The 18,267-nt window shown below is 39.4% G+C and overlaps 1 protein-coding gene across 3 annotated transcripts in view; it reads left to right on the top strand.

Moving 5' to 3' along the window:
• ARHGAP29 (Rho GTPase activating protein 29) overlaps positions 1–18,267 on the top strand; it is a 79,112-nt gene that overhangs the window by 29,213 nt on the left and 31,632 nt on the right. For all 3 annotated transcript variants that reach the window (XM_062191775.1, XM_062191776.1, XM_062191774.1), the window contains exons 3-5: positions 5,511–5,645; positions 16,424–16,520; positions 16,861–16,933. In XM_062191775.1, the coding sequence (XP_062047759.1) occupies positions 5,511–5,645; positions 16,424–16,520; positions 16,861–16,933 (305 nt within the window). The remainder of the gene's footprint in view (positions 1–5,510; positions 5,646–16,423; positions 16,521–16,860; positions 16,934–18,267) is intronic.

Genomic DNA, 18,267 nt, shown 5'->3' with positions numbered 1-18,267 from the left:
TCCACTCTGCCTGTCAAAAAAAAAAAAAAAAGAAAAAAATTATTGTCCATTTTTTTTTTAAAGCAAGGAAAACACCATGGGGTTTTTCATTTATTTACTTAAGCGTTTCCATGAAGTGTTTTCAGTATCAGCACTGTGGTATTTTGTGAATGCATGAGGACCTGAAAAGTGGAACTAGTCTGTTTTCATTTGATGAGCTGAATGAAACAGAAAATAAATGGTGCAATTAGGTGAAACAATAAATTAAAATTAAGATTATCATATTACAAGGATAGTTGATAAACTAGCAAACACAGGATGTAAGAGTTTTGCTGTTCTACGTACCTAGTGTTAAGACATTGGTTGAACTCTATTGTATTTTCATCTGTAATACCTTGCGGTATTAATTTCAGTACCTTTACATTGTGACCACCGTTACACTTAAAAGTTATATTTAGTTATATGACTAAATTAAATATTATAATTATTTGTTAAGTACAGAAGTAATTTCACAAAATATATTCATAATTGCTATTTTATTTCTAAGTGACTTATTACATTACATTACATTAGTCAAAATATTGTAGAACCAGGTTGTATTTGTTAATGAAAGTAATTCTGTGTGAGAAAAATCTGTTTTCAATGATGTTTAGTTTGAGTAGCTTACACATTAATTATTAACAATTATTTGTGTGTATTAAAAATATAAAACAGCTTCATTTTTCTGGTTTGATATTCATAGTAACCTTATAAGGTGAGTAGAACAGATATTCTTACCCATTTCATTTTATTAATGATGAATATGAGGTCAGAGTTTGAGTTTTTGTGATTGACATTTTCTGTATTTGAGTCTTTGTGATTGACATTTTCTATATTTGATTGTGTCCATTTTTGTTGAGCTTTACAGACTTCAGAAGTGTGTTTAACTGCAGGACTTGGGATGATTCTTAGTGTAATTTAAAGTACTGCTGAAACTAATTACTAAGTAACTACTGCTTTTCAGCATGTTGATTTGGAACATCTTTGATATCTGTAAGGATTTCCTTGTAGGAAAAAAGGATTTCAAGTTGGTGAGCCATTTATCCTGACAGTCATTGCAGTAGTGTTTTGCCCTTATTTTTAAGAAAAAAACTATTGCTGGGGTTCTTATGATCCCTTTATACTGTTAAAAAAATTATTGGCCGGCGCCGCAGCTCAATAGACTAATCCTCCGCCTGCAGTGCCGGCACACCGGGTTCTAGTCCCGGTCGGGGCACCGGATTCTGTCCCGGTTGCCCCTCTTCCAGGCCAGCTCTCTGCTGTGGCCAGGGAGTGCAGTGGAGGATGGCCCAAGTACTTGGGCCCTGCACCCCATGGGAGACCAGGATAAGCACCTGGCTCCTGCCGGATCAGTGTGGCGCGGCGGCCATTGGAGGGTGAACCAATGGCAAAAGGAAGACCTTTTTCTCTGTCTCTCTCTCTCTCACTGTCCACTCTGCCTGTCAAAAAAAAAAAAAAAAGAAAGAAAGAAAATTATTGAGGATCCCAGAATTTCTGTGTAAGTGGGTTATAGCAATTGCATATTACAAATCACATGTTTTAGTCTGTTTTCCATTGCAGTAACAATGGAAGCTTCTCGGGTTACGTATAGAGAAGAGAGTTTTATTTAGTTCACAGTTTTGGAGACTGAAAGTGCAAACCACAAGGCCCCAGCCCTTGTGAGAGCCCCTTTGTCTGGATCCCACCGTGGTGAATGGCGTCTTGGTGGGAGCATATGTGAAAGGACCAGCTCACAGTGGGAGATAGATGTTTTTCACTTATTTACTTAAGCATGTCCATGAGGTGTTTGCAACACTTGCAAGGCCAGAAGCTAGGGAGTGCAGAGAGGCCAGCCTTGCTGGGTGCCCCGGGTTCCCTGAGAACTAGGTTCGTCTGCCCTCCATGACCTAGCCTAGTCACTGTTCTAAGTTCTTTGTATGTTTTTACTCATTTAATCCATCCTATGAAATATCAACCATTTTCTTTTTTATAAGTTAACTTAGATATTTGATTGTCACGGGGGGAGAGAGTTGAAAGAGCACTCCTATCCACTGGTTCACTCCCAAATGCCCATGTGGCCCCTGGCTGTGGCCAAAACTGGGATCTGAAATTCAGTCCAAGTCTCCTACATGGCTTGCAGGATCCCAGTTACCTGAGCCATCACTGTTGCCTTCCAGCGTCTGCGTCAGGGAGTAGCTGGGGGAGCTGAGCTGGATATGAGACCCAGAGAGTCTGATACCTTAACCAGTGTGCCAGATGCCTGCCTGCCCTATTTTCTTCCTTCTATAGGTGATGAAACTGAGGTACAGGGAGCTTCAGGAACTTGCCCGAGATTCCTCATCCGAGGAGCTGGAGTTTAAACCAAGAGGTCTGGTTCTAGAGGCTGTGGTTTGTAGCCACTACATGGTTTTGCCTCAGTTGAATAAACCTACCAACCTACCTACCATCCACGATTATAAAATACATAAAGGAGAATTCCTTAAACTGCAGATTCATATTTCTCCTGGGCATTAAAATTATAAATTAATTTTTAAAATTATATGTTTATGGGAAAAATTCCAACAGTACAAAAAATTCCAAAAATCTTTTGCCTACTTTTATTTTTAAAACAGACTTCATTTGGAAGAGCCTGACAGTTCCCAACATATATAAATAATATATGAGATGAAAATGCTAATTTCCTGATTTGATCATTGTTCACATGTAGCAAATTATACTGCATACTGTCAATATGTATAAATATTATGTTTAAATAAAAATAGTTGATTTGGGGCATAGTTTCTGATTTATAGAAGAATTAAGATAATGGTATAAAGTTCCCCTATATCCCTATTTAACATCATACACCTGTTTGAGTTAATGAACCAGTATTTGGTAATAACCAATAGTAGTGATAACGTTGTTACTAACTAAAAGCCCATCATTATTTACATTTCCATAGATCTATGATGTCCTTTTTCTCTCCCAGGATTCAGTCATACTACATTCAGTTGTCATGTTTTCTAGGCTCACCTCAGCTGTAAGTTTCTCAAACTCTCATTTTTGACATCTTCACTGTTTTGAGGAGGACTGGTCAGACACTCTGTAGAATGCCTTGATGAGAATTTGAGGTTTTCCTTATCATTAGAATGGGGTGATGGGATATTTGTGAGAAGGTTGCAGATGTAAAGTGCCCTTTTGCTCACATTGTTGAAGATACTCACTGTGAACATGACTTGTCACAGTGATGTTAGCCTGATCAGCTGTCCTCTGTAGTGTTTGTCAAGTCTGTCCACCATAGAGTCCCTCTCATCCTCTCTGTCCTGTGCTCAGAAGGCAGTCACTGTCATTGCCCACTTACAGGGCTATGCTTCACCTCCTCAAGGGCAGACTATCTAGCATGTGAAATAGCTAGAATTCTTTCACACGCGATTGATTTCTCTTCCCCCATTTATTTATGAAATCATTTATTTGCCTAGACTCATTACTACTTTATTGTTTGTTGCTGAAATTGTTCCAGCTTCAGCCACCAGCAACTCTCACTTGGCTCCTGTGTACCTTTTTTCTTTTTTTTTTTTTTTTAAAGACAGGCAGAGTTACAGACAGAGAGAGAGACAAAGAGAAAGGTCCTCCACCCTCTGGTTCACTCCCCAAATGGCCGCAACGGCCGGAATTAGGCCAATCAGGAGCCAGAAGCTTTTTCCAAGTCTCCCATGCAGGTGCAGGGGCCTGGGCCATCTTCCAGTGTTTTCCCAGGCCATAGGCAGAGAGCTGGATTGGAAGAGGAGCGCTGGCACACAAACCGGCACCCATATGGGATGCTGGTGCCTCAGGCGGAGACTTAGTCTACTGCGCCACAGGGCTGCCCCTCCTGTGCACCTTTGACATACCCTCCTCACTGTTGTTTTTCTTTTTAGTTTTTTTTTTTTTTTAAAGCTCTTCCTTATTTCCTGGCACAACAAGGTGCTCCTGACTCAGCTTGTATATTTCCTGTACATTCACTTAGGATAATGATCCAGGAATAAGCTTATTGTGCTAACATGATTAAAAGTAGCACCCCCCTTTTGATTCGCAAAGGTATTTTGATTTGTCTAATAAATTATAAGGTCATCTTATTTACAGGGACAGTAAAACTCTGTCTCTATTCTTCTAATCACAGGGATGGTGCCAATGAATGGGTTATAGATAGGGTTAGACAGCTGGGTACTAAGAAAGAAAGAAGAACCATGGGGGCAGCACCACTCTGTTCCAGCTGCTGTGGCCAAGGAGGAAAGTGGGCCTTGCAGGGGCAGAAATCTGCAGTTTATATCATGATTCCTCAGGTTTTCATCATTGGCAGTTAATTCAGTTTTTAAAAAAATGCACAACTTTTTATTAAAGATCTGGGCATTTTATCATACATATTATATCAGTTTGTAAAATGTACAGATCAAATGATGGCTCTTTTATGTCCATGAATTATTGATTTCCAGTAACTGATGATTATTAATAATCAATTCCAGGGCTCAGCACTGTGGCATAGTAGGCTAAGCCGCTGCCTGTGGTGCTGGCTTCACATATGGGTACCTGTTTGTATCCTGGCTGTTCCTCTTACAATCCAGCTCTCTGGTTATAGCCTGGGAAAGCAGTGGAAGATGGCTCAAGTGCATGGGTCCTTGCAACTACGTGGGAGACCTGGGAACTCCCGGCTCGCTCCTGGCTTTGGATCAGCCCAGCTCCAGCCCTTGCTGCCATTTGGGGAATGAACCAGTAGATGGAAGACATTTCATTCTGTCTCTCCCTCTCTCTGCCTGTAACTCTACCTTTCAAATAAATAAATAAAATCTTTTAGAAAATCAATTCCAGTGTGGAAAGTTAACATACAAGGACCAGTATTGTTGTGGCATAGTGGGTCAAGCTGTCACCTGCAGCGCCAGCATTTCCATACTGCTCCCAATTGCTCTACTTCCTATCCAGCTCCCAGCTGATGGCCCAGGAAAAGCAGTGGAAGATGGCCCAAGTGATTGGGCCCCTGCACTCATGGGGGAGACCTGGGAGAAGCTCCTGGCTCCTGGCTTTGGCCTGGCCCAGTCCTGGCCATTATGGCCATCTACAGAGTGAACCAGAGGGTGGAAGATCCCTCCCTGTTTCTCCCTCTGTCTCTGTAACTGACTTTCAAATAAATAAATAAATCTAAAAAAAAAAAAGTTATCATACAGAGTGTATGATAATCAAAACATAAGGCAAAAAAAACTTACCTTGTGAAGTTGCCTCAGGGGAAATCTGGAGAGCATATTTAGACTGAGAAAACTGTGCAAGGTGAAGTACTCAATTGGCCATAACTGAGAGAGCCTTTGAAACCCTTACTGAATTAGAATGACAATGTTCCTAAGGCTATATAAATTGTATGTAATTACATAATGAAAATAGATAGGCAAAAGGTGTAGCCAGGGCTTCCACCTGACATGTGCTTCAATTTGTGATCTTTTTAGTTTAAGCTCCCAGAACTTTCCTTTGGAAACAAATCCTTAAATTTTTTCTTTTTCCTTTTCAAGACTGTTTCAAAGAAGTCATTCATATACGTCTGGATGAGCTTCTCCGTGTTTTAAAGTCTATAATGAATAAACATCAGAACCTCAATTCAGTTGATCTTCAAAATGCTGCAGAGATGCTTACTGCGAAAGTGAAAGGTAAGGAAGATATATTACAGCTGGATTGTCATGGGCGGGAAGGGTCCAAGCACTGCATTCTGGTCCATGATGACCGTATAGTCACTCAGCTACTGGCATTTCTATGTTGTATATCAGTAAGGAGTTACGTATGCTTTGCTATTAAATGTTTCCATTAAGTCACACCTTGTAAAAGCTAAAACTTTATTTGCAGTAGACACTTAAAAATACTAAAACAGCTGAAGCTGAAACTTTGAGTTTTATGAATGAGAGGATGCTCTTTTTCTGAATGTACAAAAGGTCTTTCTTGGTTATGTGAGGACATTTGGTGTTGGAACATGGTCATTTGTAGCAAATCCATTTAAAACAGGGAACAAGATGGAGAGCAAGAAGGCTTAATTGGGATCTTATTTTAAAAGTATGAAAATTAAGTTAAAATTGTGTGTAGCATATATGAGATGAAACTTGAGAATTGCGATATTATCCTCTGATGAAATGACTTGCCACTGAAAATGGTTGAAATTACCTTGGGCTGCAATATATGAGACAGATTGAGAGTAGAGGGAGTATTTGAGAAGAGAAGAGGCAAAGGAGACCAGTTGGAGGTGAAGGTTGAGGGTCTAAGCTGGGATCTGACAGTGGTAGAGGATGGCTGTTATATGAGTGGATGGATGTCAACTTAACAAAGCATAAGATAGGCAGAGTGTGAGAGGTCATGGACACGTGTGGCATTGAAGCTGGGTTTGTTCACGTACAGGCAGTGATGGAGGAGAGTGACCTGACTCAAGGGTCTGCTGAATAAATGGGTGTCTATAGATCCCACAAAGAGAGGCAGAATGGAGGAGCAGAGAAGTGTCCAGCTTGCAGGCAGGTGATTTGGGGAAAGGTGGTATTTTAAGAAGTGCCCTTCACTGTTCAATGCCATTGATAAGTGATACGGATTTTGAAGTAGTGTAACTATAAAAAGCTACCTTTGTGGTGTAGTGGAGCCAAAGACGGAAGAGGTGGCAGCAGTCCCATAGTCCATTCTGTGAATGAGGAAAAGAAAGCTGCTTTGGGGAGAGGGACTACTATTCCTGAGTCTCAGACTAAGTAGAGATTGCCTGGGCTGGGGATGGTGTGGAGCCGTGATGTGAGCCTGGGGTACAAGGGCTTTGGATATGAAGAGATGATGGTAATGGTGAACATACTCATATTTGGAAAGGGCAAAGGGCAAGTTTTAAGGCATGAGGCAGGAAGAGAAAATAGAAACCTTGCTAATAAAATAAACCCCTCTCCAAATTTCTCTTTGACACAGATTCATCATGATTGTGTTTTCTTTTTTCTGAATCTTTAAGCTGAAAAAATAGTAACTGATTTTAAATGGGGTAGTTTCTATTAAGACTTCTAAAAATGTGCTTAGTAACCAAATTTGTTTTTAAATAGATTGTTTACAAATGCCACTTAACTTGACTTAGATAGGGAAACTTGTGTCTATAGATAGTAAAATTTCCATGCTTGGAAATAGCGACCTGGTTCAATTGTTGTCAGTAGCTATTGTGTGCAGGCAGGATGTCCTGGGGAAGGAGTGTGACTGTGTAGTTGGTGTCCACATTCCAGAATCAGTCCTGAAGAGAGTGGTCTCTTAGCCGCCTTGAAGATCTTTAGTCTTTGAGGTCAAGCAGTCTTTAGGATGTCACCTCCCAGGCTGTCTCTGCACTTGACTTTACTGGTGCTGTTTTACTTTGTATTGGTGAAATATGACAGATTACTTCGTTGTTGGGAAACACACTCTATTTCAGTGGGATTCTGTAGACTAGAATACTTTAAAAATGGAGTTTCTTTGGGGTAAGTTTTTATATTTTTAAATAAAACTTCTCTTTACCCACTGCTGTTAATTTTGAGGCTAAAACTATCATTGATACCCCAAATTAAAAAAAATCCAGTAAACTGAAAAATGGAACTCAAATCCGAGCTTACTTCTTTCATTCAATGATAATTTGATTTTCAAAACCTGGAAAAGGAAGGGATAGGTATTAATTTTAAATGTCTATATTAAGCAGTAAGTGCTCTGCATATTTTAGTCTTTGCCAAAAACAAAAAAACCACTATGTCCATTTTTGTTATCTTTATTTTATGGAAGAAAGGTTAAAGAAAAACTTTCGTATGGCTGGATCAGAAATATAACAGGAAGACGAAGATCATTCATCTTAACCCCCTTATTGCACTTAAAAACCAGCAGTGACCCGAATAGCTGACTTGTGTGTGGGGTCTTATCTGTAAAATGTATTTTTCAGATTCATCAGACTATTAAAAATATATGTGCGCGCACACACACACACAGAATACCTTCAGAATCAGAGATATATAATGTTGTGTGTGTTACCACAGGTTTGAATGTATGGAGTCTCTACTTCCTATTCAGAAGAAGTGAGAAATTGGAATCGTTCATTGTTTTAATTTTTTTTTATTTTAAAAGTGGCATTTACCCTTTAATAACTTTAAAGGAAAAATTCTTAGCTTTCCCCCATTCATTCTAGTGGTGATTTGTATTTCCTGTGTCTCCTCCTGTTTCCAAGCAGGAAGTTCAGTCCGACAAAATATTTGCAATATGGTAAGAGAGATACAGCCTATTTTTGAAGCAGATAAAGACATCTTCAGAACTCAGTCATTTATTATCTGCCTAATATTTGTGTTGTCACTATTTTAAATTATTTCAGTCAGTCTTATTTGTAATATGAATGAAAATTATTTTATTTAGGTTTTTCTGTCTGTATTTTACCTTATATGTAAAAATTTGCAAATAAGAAGGAAAAACCAGCCTAGCTGCACTTTCAAGATTGTAGAAGCTGCATGTTTTATTTCTGTTTTGCAAACTTAATTTTTTTCAATCTGCATTTCATTCACACAGTTCAAATTGCAAATGATATAGAAGGCTATTCCACAAGGAAGTTTCTTTCCTACTCCAGACCTGTAGCCATCCATTATTTCCCCTGGATAAGCAACAACTATTCCTGCTTCCTCATGTATCATTCCAAAGATATATTACACATATACAAGCAAAAAAGTATGCAAGGATTTCATAATTTTTTTGCACCAAATTGAACTTATCTTTTAATTCTTTTTCCATGAACTTCTGAAGTACGTGTACAGGGTATTTCAGAAAGCTCATGGGAAAGGCTATCTTTTAGTTCCATTTTTCCAGACTTTTTGAAGCTCCCCTATATGTGTTTTCTTTTTCTTTTTTTAGATATTTTATTTATTTATTTTGAGAGGTAGAATTACAGACAATGAGAAAGAGAGAGACAGAGAGAAAGGTCTTCCATCTGCTGGTTCACTCCCCAAATGGCTGCAACAGCCAGAGCTGAGCTGATCTGAAGCCAGGAGCCAGGAGCTTCTTCCAGGTCTCCCACGCGGGTGCAGGGTTCCAGTGACTTGAACCATCTTGTACTGCCTTCCCAGGCCAAAGCAGAGAGCTGGATCGGAAGAGGAGCAGCCTAGAACTGGCGCCCATATGGGATGTGGGCGCCCCAGGTGGAGGATAACCCATTGTGCCACAGCGCCGGCCCTTTGTTTTCTTTTTCAACCATCTTGTTACACAGGTGGTAGCATTCTGCTCCTTGCTCATTTCTGTGCACAAAAAGGGTTTCCTTATTCTTTGTTTTCATACTGTAATTTGTTATATTGATGTACTCTGTTTAACCAATTCGCTACTAATAGATGTTTAGCCTGTTTCCAATTTTTTTTTTGCTGTAACATGTGTCATTAAGTAGCCATGTAGGTTCATAGATGGACAATCACTGGCTCAGTGAATGTGCATTTATAATTTTTGATAGTACCAGCAGCCCTCCCTGGAGGTTCCGCCCTTTGAAAGCAAAGCTGAAGCTGCTGAGTGCCTGCACCTTTGCCAACAGCTGGTTACCAAGCTTTGTTATCCAATCTGTGAGTGAAAACTGGCAGCTCTCTGTGAATTTGATAAGCATTTTCCTCATTCTGAGTGCAGTCTGCCATCTTTTCATTTACTCAGAGCCATTTGTGCATCCTTTTATGTGAATAAAACTTGAGCTGTTACCAGCTGCCTTCCAGAGTACACATCAGCAGAAGCTGGAATTGTCCAGAAGCAGAGCCCGGACTCAAATGCAGACACTACAATGGGAGATGCAGGCATCCCAAGTGGCGTCCTAATTGCTATGCCAAGTACCTGCCCCCATTAACATTTTAAATCAACTTGCCTAGTTCTCACAAATATCCCTTGATATTTTGAGGCAATTTGAATTAAGTTTATAGATAAAATTAATGAGAATTTACATATTTAGTATTTTTATTTAAGAATATAATATGCACTTCATATTTTTTAAGTTGTTGTTGTGTGTGTGTGTTGCTACACAGCAGCAACTTGAAGTTTTTATTATGTAAATCTTAAAACTTTTCCCCCAGTGTGTTTTCCTTTTCATTTAAATAGTGGTTTATCGTCTGTTAGTAATTTTAATTCAGTAGTTTTCAAACTATGTAACATTAAGTTAGAAGAATATGACCCAGTATTTTTAAAATATGAAAAAGAGAAGAAAAATCAGAATGTAGCTCTCACTGTAAAAGATTTCAGTTTGTTTTCAGAAGCTTTATAGGCACTACATATTTAACTATAGTCAAGTATGATATTCTGTACCATATTTGGTATAATTAGTCATAATACACTATGTATTTTTTTCTGAAGGTCATGGTCAGAAATGTTTGAACATTGCTGCTCTAATAGGTTGGATGAAGGCTGTTCACGTGCTTTCTGTGTTTCAGTTTTCATTTATTTATTGGGGAGGCAAAGAGAGAAAGAGACACAGAGAAAGAGCTCCCATCTGACACCAGGAGCTAGCAACTCAGTCCACATCTCCTGCTTAGATGGTAGGAACTCAGTTCCCCGAGTCACTACCTGTTGCCTTCCAAGATTGACACGAGCAGGAATCTGAAGTAAGGAGCCAGGAATCAAATCCAGATACACTGATGTGGGACACGTGTGTCATAACCAATGTTGTAACCACCACGCCGAATGGCTGGCCTTCATATGATGTCTTAAGGAGCGAGTAAATGTGTTTTCATGCTTAGTGTGGTGGCTTTACTATGGGATCCAAGGGAGACAATTATTTAAGCCTCAGGTAACATTTTGATGAGATTTTTGAAGAATTGTTAATAGAGGAGAGAGAATAGAGACAAAGATACCAATGAACAGGTTTTTTGGTTTTTTGTTTGTTTTTTTGTTTGGTTTTTTTTTTTTTTTTTTTTGTATTTGACAGGTAGGATTAGAATGTGAGAGAGAGACAGAGAGAAAGGTCTTCTGCCGTTGGTTCACCCCCCCCAAATAGCCGCTACGGCCGCAGCTGCACCAATCCAAAGCCAGGAGCCGGGTGCTTTCTCCCGGTCTCCCATGCGGTTGCAGGGGCCCAAGCACCTGGCCATCCTCCACTGCCTTCCTGGGCCACAGCAGAGAGCTGGACTGGAAGAGGAGCAACCGGGATAGAATCCGGTGCCCATATGGGATGCTGGTGCCGTAGGCAGAGGATTAGCCAAGTGAGCCACGGCGCCGGCCCCTGAACAGGTTCTTAAATAATGCAAACTACAGGTAAGACATGAAAAAATGAATTCAGGAGTGCGTGGAAAAGAGTAGATGGCAAAAGAGTAGAGGAAGAAACCTGTCATACAGACAATTGGAAATGCAAGTCAGGAGCTCAGAGGTTAAAACTAGATAGGTAGTTCGGGGATTTGCTCTCGTAAAGGACTGTGGCAGCAATGTGCAGAGAGGCGAGCCCAGGTGAGCAGGCAAGACTGAAAGTAGGGACTGTCCACGGACAGACAGGACTGACAGAGGCTTTGTGCTCTACGGTTGTTTGCTCACTTGTTCCTCTCAATAATATGCCATTTTACATTTGAGATGTAGCCAGAGGGCCACAGGAAGTAGCTAAAGGTCAGATTTGAATTGGGGCCTGAAACTCAGAAACATTACTTCTTCCAGTTACTATAACTTGCTTCTAAGAGAACCAAACACCTTGAAGCCGAAGGTACTAGTTAATTTTGTAGTAATTAATTGCAGCTGACGTTGTTGAGGCTGTACTTGCTTGTATGCCAGACCCTGTTAAACTGCCTGGAAGTGGTGTCCTGTGTAACCTTCACAGCAGCTGTTTGAGGTCAGTGCTGTTGTGTCAGCTGCCGTTTCGCAGATAAGGAACCAGGGATTTGGAGAAAAGGCTGTGCGAGTTTCAGACATAGGATGTGGCAGAGTTGTTGAAAGTTGGAATAAGGTCAAATAGGATGAAGACTTAGAAGAAAAAAGGTCTTCAGTTGTTCTATTTACTCCATCTACTTGAGAGGCGGAAAGAGAAATCACTCCCATTGGCTGGCTGGTTTACTCCTCAATGCCCTCAGTGGCTGGGAGTGGGGAGCAGAACTGGGAACTCAATCCAGGTCTCCCACACGGGTGACAAGAGCCCAATTGCTTGGGCCATCACTGTTGCCTCCTGGGATCTGCATCAGCAGGAAGCTGGAGTGAGGACCCCAGCACTCCAGGTGTGTCTACCAGCATCTTAGTCACCGGGGCAAATGGCTGTCCTCGGCCTCCAGTTCTGAAAGGGAGAAGGTGATTGCTGACACTGTTGTTCAGTGGTATTGTATGAAAGTAACAGTTAATATTTATTGAACATTTTCTGTTAAATAGTCCATGTTCTAAGTTCACTTAATCTTCACAACAACTCTCAAAGTACGTAATTATAATGAAAACCCAGGCACAGAGGGCTTCGGTTACATAGGAAGTAGGAGACAGAGCTTGAATTAAATCTAGGCAGACTGGTTTCAGAACCCATCCTCTAAACTAGGGGTAGCAAATATTAGGACCAAATATTGGTGGGCCAAATCTGGCTTGTGCCTGTTTTTATGAATAAGATTTTATTGGAGCAGAGCCAATCTTATTTGTGTATTATCTACTAGTCCTTCAGAGCTGAGTGGTTGCAGCAGACTAACCACATGGCTTGAAAAGCCTTAATGTTTACTACCTGGCCTTTTAGGGACAAAGCTTTCCAGTCCCTCATAACCATGGAACTGGGTGAAAAGCCCAATCTTGGTGAATTCAGTGTTAACTTGGGAGAGACGTAAATACAGGCCATGGCATGACCTGTTTTTTTGTTTGTTTGTTTTAAGATTTATTTTTTTATTTGAGAGGCAGAGTTACAGACACAGAGAAGGAGGGAGGAGGAGGGGTGAGAGGGAGAGACAGAGAAAGAGGTTTTCCATCCTCTGGTTTGTTCCCCAAATGGCCACAATGGCCAGAGTTAGGCCAATCTGAAGCCAGGAGCCAGGAGCTTCTTCTGGGTCTCCTACGAGGGTGCAGGGCCCCAGCTGCTTGGGCCATCTTCCACTGCTTTCCCAGGCCATAGTAGAAAGCTGGAATGGAAGAAGAGCAGTGGAGATTCCAAGCGGCACCTATGTTGGATGCCAGCGTGATAGGAGTAGGCTTAATCTACGCCATAGCTCCAGTCCTGGCATGACCTATTTATAGAGGTTTGGCACTGAAGAAATGGTAAGAAAGGTTAGATGGTAGCTTTAAAAAGCAATGTGGTAGACTGGATATTTTTTTCACAGGGAAAGATTGGAGTAGCATAAGAAAAAAACGTCAAGTGGGAGGTAATGAAGCTGCGAGGGAGGAGTAATGGTGGTATAGGGGTAAGGAGAATGTCGGAGAGTAGGGAGATTTAATATTGGAAAGGAGCCAAAAACTTCTTTTAAACTCTCAGTAGTAACAACAAAGGGAGAGAGAATATAAATATGAGACTGTTTTTAAGGGGGTGCAAAAGCAGTAGTAAGAATTTTCATTAGACGACTGTAGCCTCATTCAAGGAGGGATGAAGACGGAAAGGAGATGGTTCAGATAACTGAATTGTCACTACTCACGGTTTTCATAGTTATTATGTTTTAATCTCCAAGTCCTGTTTAGTGCCATGAAAAAAGTACATTTAAAGAAAGAAAGAGTAATTTTGGAATTTTTGGTAGTGCTACAAAGTGTTTTTTCTTTAAAGTCTTAACAGGTTAAGTTAGGAAATATGAGCAGATTTTACATTTTGATGGTGTGATGTCAAATTACTATTAAATATTTTAATGAATTTTCAAAACAGCTTTATTGCATTAGAACCTATATAATAAACTGTTTATATTTAAGTACAATTTGATAAATCCTTACCTATGTCTACTCCTGTGACACCATCTTGACAGTCAAGATAATGCTGTCACCAGTAATTCTTCCCTCTGCCTGTGCTCCTCTTCCCCCTTCACACATTCTAGTGTGTTGTGTTTTCATTTTCATTCTGTTTGAAATAATTTCTGTTTTCCTTTTTCTTCTTCGAATGTGGGTTATTTGTTAAGTATGTTACTTAGTTTCCAAATATTTAGGGGTTTTCCCATAAATCTTTCTATTACGTATTTCTGATTTAATCCCATGTAGTCAACTCTGCCTAGTTTGAATTCTCTGAAACTCATGGGACTTTTCTTAGGGTCCATTATGTGACCCATCTTGGTAAATATTCAGTGTGCATTTGAAAAGAACAGGTGTTCTGCTGTTATGGGGTGGAATGTTCCATAAATGTCTGCCATGTCAAGGTGATTAATAATGTTCAGTTATACCAGTCCTTATTTTCCTTCCATGTGTTCTGTCAGTAATTGAGGGAGAGTTATTGAAACCTCTGGCTGTAACTGTGAATGTTGCAGTTCTGTTGGTTTTTACTTCATGCATTTTGAGCTCTGTTGGCCGAGTGTGTAAGTATGGAATTGTCACGTTCTCTTGATGAACTGACTCCTTCATAACTACAAGATAACCCTCTTTATCCTTTGTAATATCTGTTGCTTAGAAGTCTATTTGGTGGGATACTGGGCAGTTACAGCGTGTGTCTTAATTTGTTTCCTGTCTGTCAGGGATAACTTTTGTTGCATGATATTCCATGTCTTGAAAACTGGTACTTCTTACATTTTGTGTGGATTTCTTTTAGTTGTTAAGGCATAAGTGAAACCTGTTTATACATCTTGGCAAGAGCAGAGTCCAAGAATATTTAAAAAATTCTTTGCAGTGGTGCTTAAGTTTTGCTTCTTGTTGGTGTCAGGGATATTTAGAAGAATCTGATAGAAGGTATGGACTGGGGGCCCGCGTTGTGGCCCAGCCATTAAGCTGCCACGTGCATCACTGGCATCCCATATCCGAATGCCCGTTCAGGTTCCAGCTGCTCTGCTTCCCATCCAGCTCCCTGCTAAAGCGTTTGAGAAGGCAGTGAAAGATGGCCTAGATACTAGGGTCTCTGCCAGCAATGTGGGAGATCTGGATGGAGTTCCTGGTGCCTGGCTTCAGCCTGACCCAGCCCTGACTCTTGCAACCATTTGGCATGTGAACCAGACGTTGAAAGATCCCTCTCTGTAGCTCTGCCTTTCAAATAAATGAGAGAGAGGGGTGGCTGGACCTTGGTGCTACTACCCTTGCCCCAGATCTACAAAGGCTTACACATGTAAACTTTTGGTTGGGATTTCATGGGGTTTATGGACTTGAAGTTGAATACATCTCTACCTATGAAATTTTGTTCTCCAGTCCTCTTTAATTAGCATCATCTGGGAGAACTTTTGAAAAAAAAAGTCTGCACTTCTCTAAAGACCTGTGAAATTTGAATCTTTGGTGGTAGAGCCTAGACTTTGTAAGACTCCCTGGGCACTTATAACATGCAGCCAAGACTAAAAACAACCCTGTTTTAAAGCAAAGAGTGCTTCCTCTCCTTGTGGTTTCTGTGCCTTCCCTTGATTGGCCAGGATTCAGGGCACCAGTTACTCCCTGAACTCAGCCTGAGTAGCATGGATTACCTTAAAAAAAAAAAAAAAAAAAAAAAGCCAATTCTACCTTCAGACTTTGGCCTGGCAAATTGTGTTTGGACTTTAACAATAGTGCACACAGAAGTTAGAAACACTTTTTTAGTTATATTTCCTGTTAGAATGTTCCTATTGTAAACTGTAAGTTGCTGTAAGTTGTCTTTTGCCATGGACTCCAGAGGCCAAGAACTTATGATAAGAATTAACACTGTAAATAGGAATTTGAAATTCCTAAAGCAGCAGGTGTTTTATATGATATGCTTTAATGTAGGTTTTAGCATATGTCAAATATATATACTTCAAAAAGTTTGTGGAAATTGGAAGTTAAAGTATGAGTTCATTTTGTTGCAAAAAACTTTTTTCATAGTATGTAGTAAATATGTTTTATGAAAAAACCATTCATGCATTTCAGAAATGTTTTGCACCAAAATAAACTCATGCTTTTATTTTTATTTTTCCTCAGACTTTCTGAAGTACTCTTGTATGACTTTAGTCACTGGTAATTCATAGTAAAAAATGCACATGACATTGACTTCAGTTAGCCACAGTGTGTTGGGCTGTTTTTAAAAATGTGAGGAAGCAATAAGCAAGAGAAATAGCAGAGAACACTTCATAGGAGAGGTCTGGTGTAATACAGCCTCTGTGACTTCAAGACCAATTGTTTTCACCTGGAGTCACTTAGTAAATGTGTCAAATCCTGTTCTGCATGGAGTAAGCAGTTTGGAATGCCAGCTACTTTTATGCAAGCTGATTGTGTTGTATGGTTTCCTTAATGAAGAACTTAAACATCATATCCGTTTTGTGTATCAGGCTTTTCAGTCTCTCAGTCTTCTAATACTTCTTGAAGTAATGGTGAACATTTAAAGGATTGAATTTTCTTGTGTAAATTAGTTTAAAATATTTTCTCCCTCACTTATTTGGTTGTCACTGATATTTCCTTATAGCTGTGAATTTCACAGACGTTAATGAAGAAAACAAAAACGATCTCTTTCGAGAAGTGTTTTCATCCATTGAAACTTTGGCGTTTACCTTTGGGAATATGTAAGTAGAAGACTGTCATTTAAAGTAGTGAGGTCTAGGTGTCCTGGGTAGAGTCAGTTAACCCAGTAAGGACCATGGGAAGTAACGTAGTAATCAGTATAAGACATTGTCTTGACCACATTCTGGGTTGTGTTAGTACTGTACTTGGAGGTGCCTGGGGCTCTGGAGAAGCACCATTTTCAAGCAGCTATGTGCTTTTACATGCTTAGGAGTTTGTTTATTTCTAAGACTCTTAAAGAATTTATTTTGGTTGATATGTTGAATTTAAAGCCTGTGCCAAAGAAATGTAATGACTTGGCTTTTTAAATTTTCTATTTCTTTTCTTAACCTCCCTGCATAGCTTTACAAACTTCCTTATGGGAGATGTAAGCAACAATTCATTCTTGAGACTGCCTGTATCTCGGGAAAGCAAGGTAGGCTAAGGCGGTGAGAAAACAAAGCCTTCAGTATTCTAAACTTACTTTTTCAATTATTTCCTATTCTCAAATTCATCATTTCCCTTTGCTAGCTTTCAAATTTAGAAGTGATCGTATCATAGCAAGAAAAACAGACCAGTTCATTTTAAATATGCTGATGTATGTCTAATTTGTGGAGCAATAATTTTGTTACACTTTCCCATGGGACTATCATATGAAGAGAAAATATCTGATAATTTTATAGCAGCTTATGTAATGGATCTATATCATATGGTCCAAAATTTTAGTAATTCTTAATCATTTTTCTTTTCTGACATTGCCAAAGATCTTAGGAAAATACTGCAAGAAGTAAAGAATGTATGAATCTTCTCACACATCCCAGTTAATGTCTGTTACCATGAAACACTTTGCTAATGGCCCTGTAGGTCCCAGTTCTCCCCAAGAGTGTCCACATAAGGATGTCAAAATATTGGGGTTCTGATTTCCAGTTGGAAGAAAAATTGTTATGTAACAATAGAACATGAGGCATGCATCAAGAATATTGTGGCAAAAATTTATGGTAGTAGTAATACTTTCAGTTGACTGACTTTTTTCCTACTGAACACAAGCTATTTCAACAAGCTTCATCAAGAATGAATGTTGGTCATTTGCTGTTAAAAATGATCAAATACAGAAAGAATTTCAACAAATATTTGGAAATTACCAAGTTACTTGTATTATATCAAAGTAGTATAAAAACTAAAGGTCTTTCTTAAACCATACAAAATATGAATAAGTAAGCTGTTTTTTGCAGGTACGGTAATATTGCAAAAATCTGTGACTATTTCTAAAGCCATTCATTGATAAATGAAGGAAAATGATGAGCATTAAGATCTTTGTTTTGCTGTTGTTTAGATTCTTCCTCAGTTTTAGCCTATTTACCTATTTCAACTGCTCCAGAAGATAATAAGACATTTCGTCTATATGGCAAGGCTCTGTTCCTGTGCCTCTGTTGTGCACATATATTGTACTAATTCTTAACAGGAAAATTTTTTTTTATTTTATATCTTGTTTTCCTTTTTGGAAGTTTTTAATTTGCCCTAGATGTTAGAATTTTTTAAAAAGCTCATGGTGACATAACACTATTAATAAATTTACGTTATCTGATGAAGCATATTGAACAATTACCTTTAAAATAACAGCTGCATTTTAATGGTGCTTACTGTGTACTCTGTGCTGTGCTAAGCCTATATCATCCACATCCTTACAACAGCTTTATGAAAGTTGTGTTCTTATCCCCTTCTTGCAGCAGGGCAAACTAAAGTTAGGTGAGCTTAAATATGTAACCCAAT

This window comes from Lepus europaeus, chromosome 5 (genome assembly GCF_033115175.1).
Source record: "Lepus europaeus isolate LE1 chromosome 5, mLepTim1.pri, whole genome shotgun sequence".
Lineage (NCBI taxonomy): Eukaryota > Metazoa > Chordata > Mammalia > Lagomorpha > Leporidae > Lepus > Lepus europaeus.
This window is presented reverse-complemented; position numbering and strand designations above follow the sequence as displayed.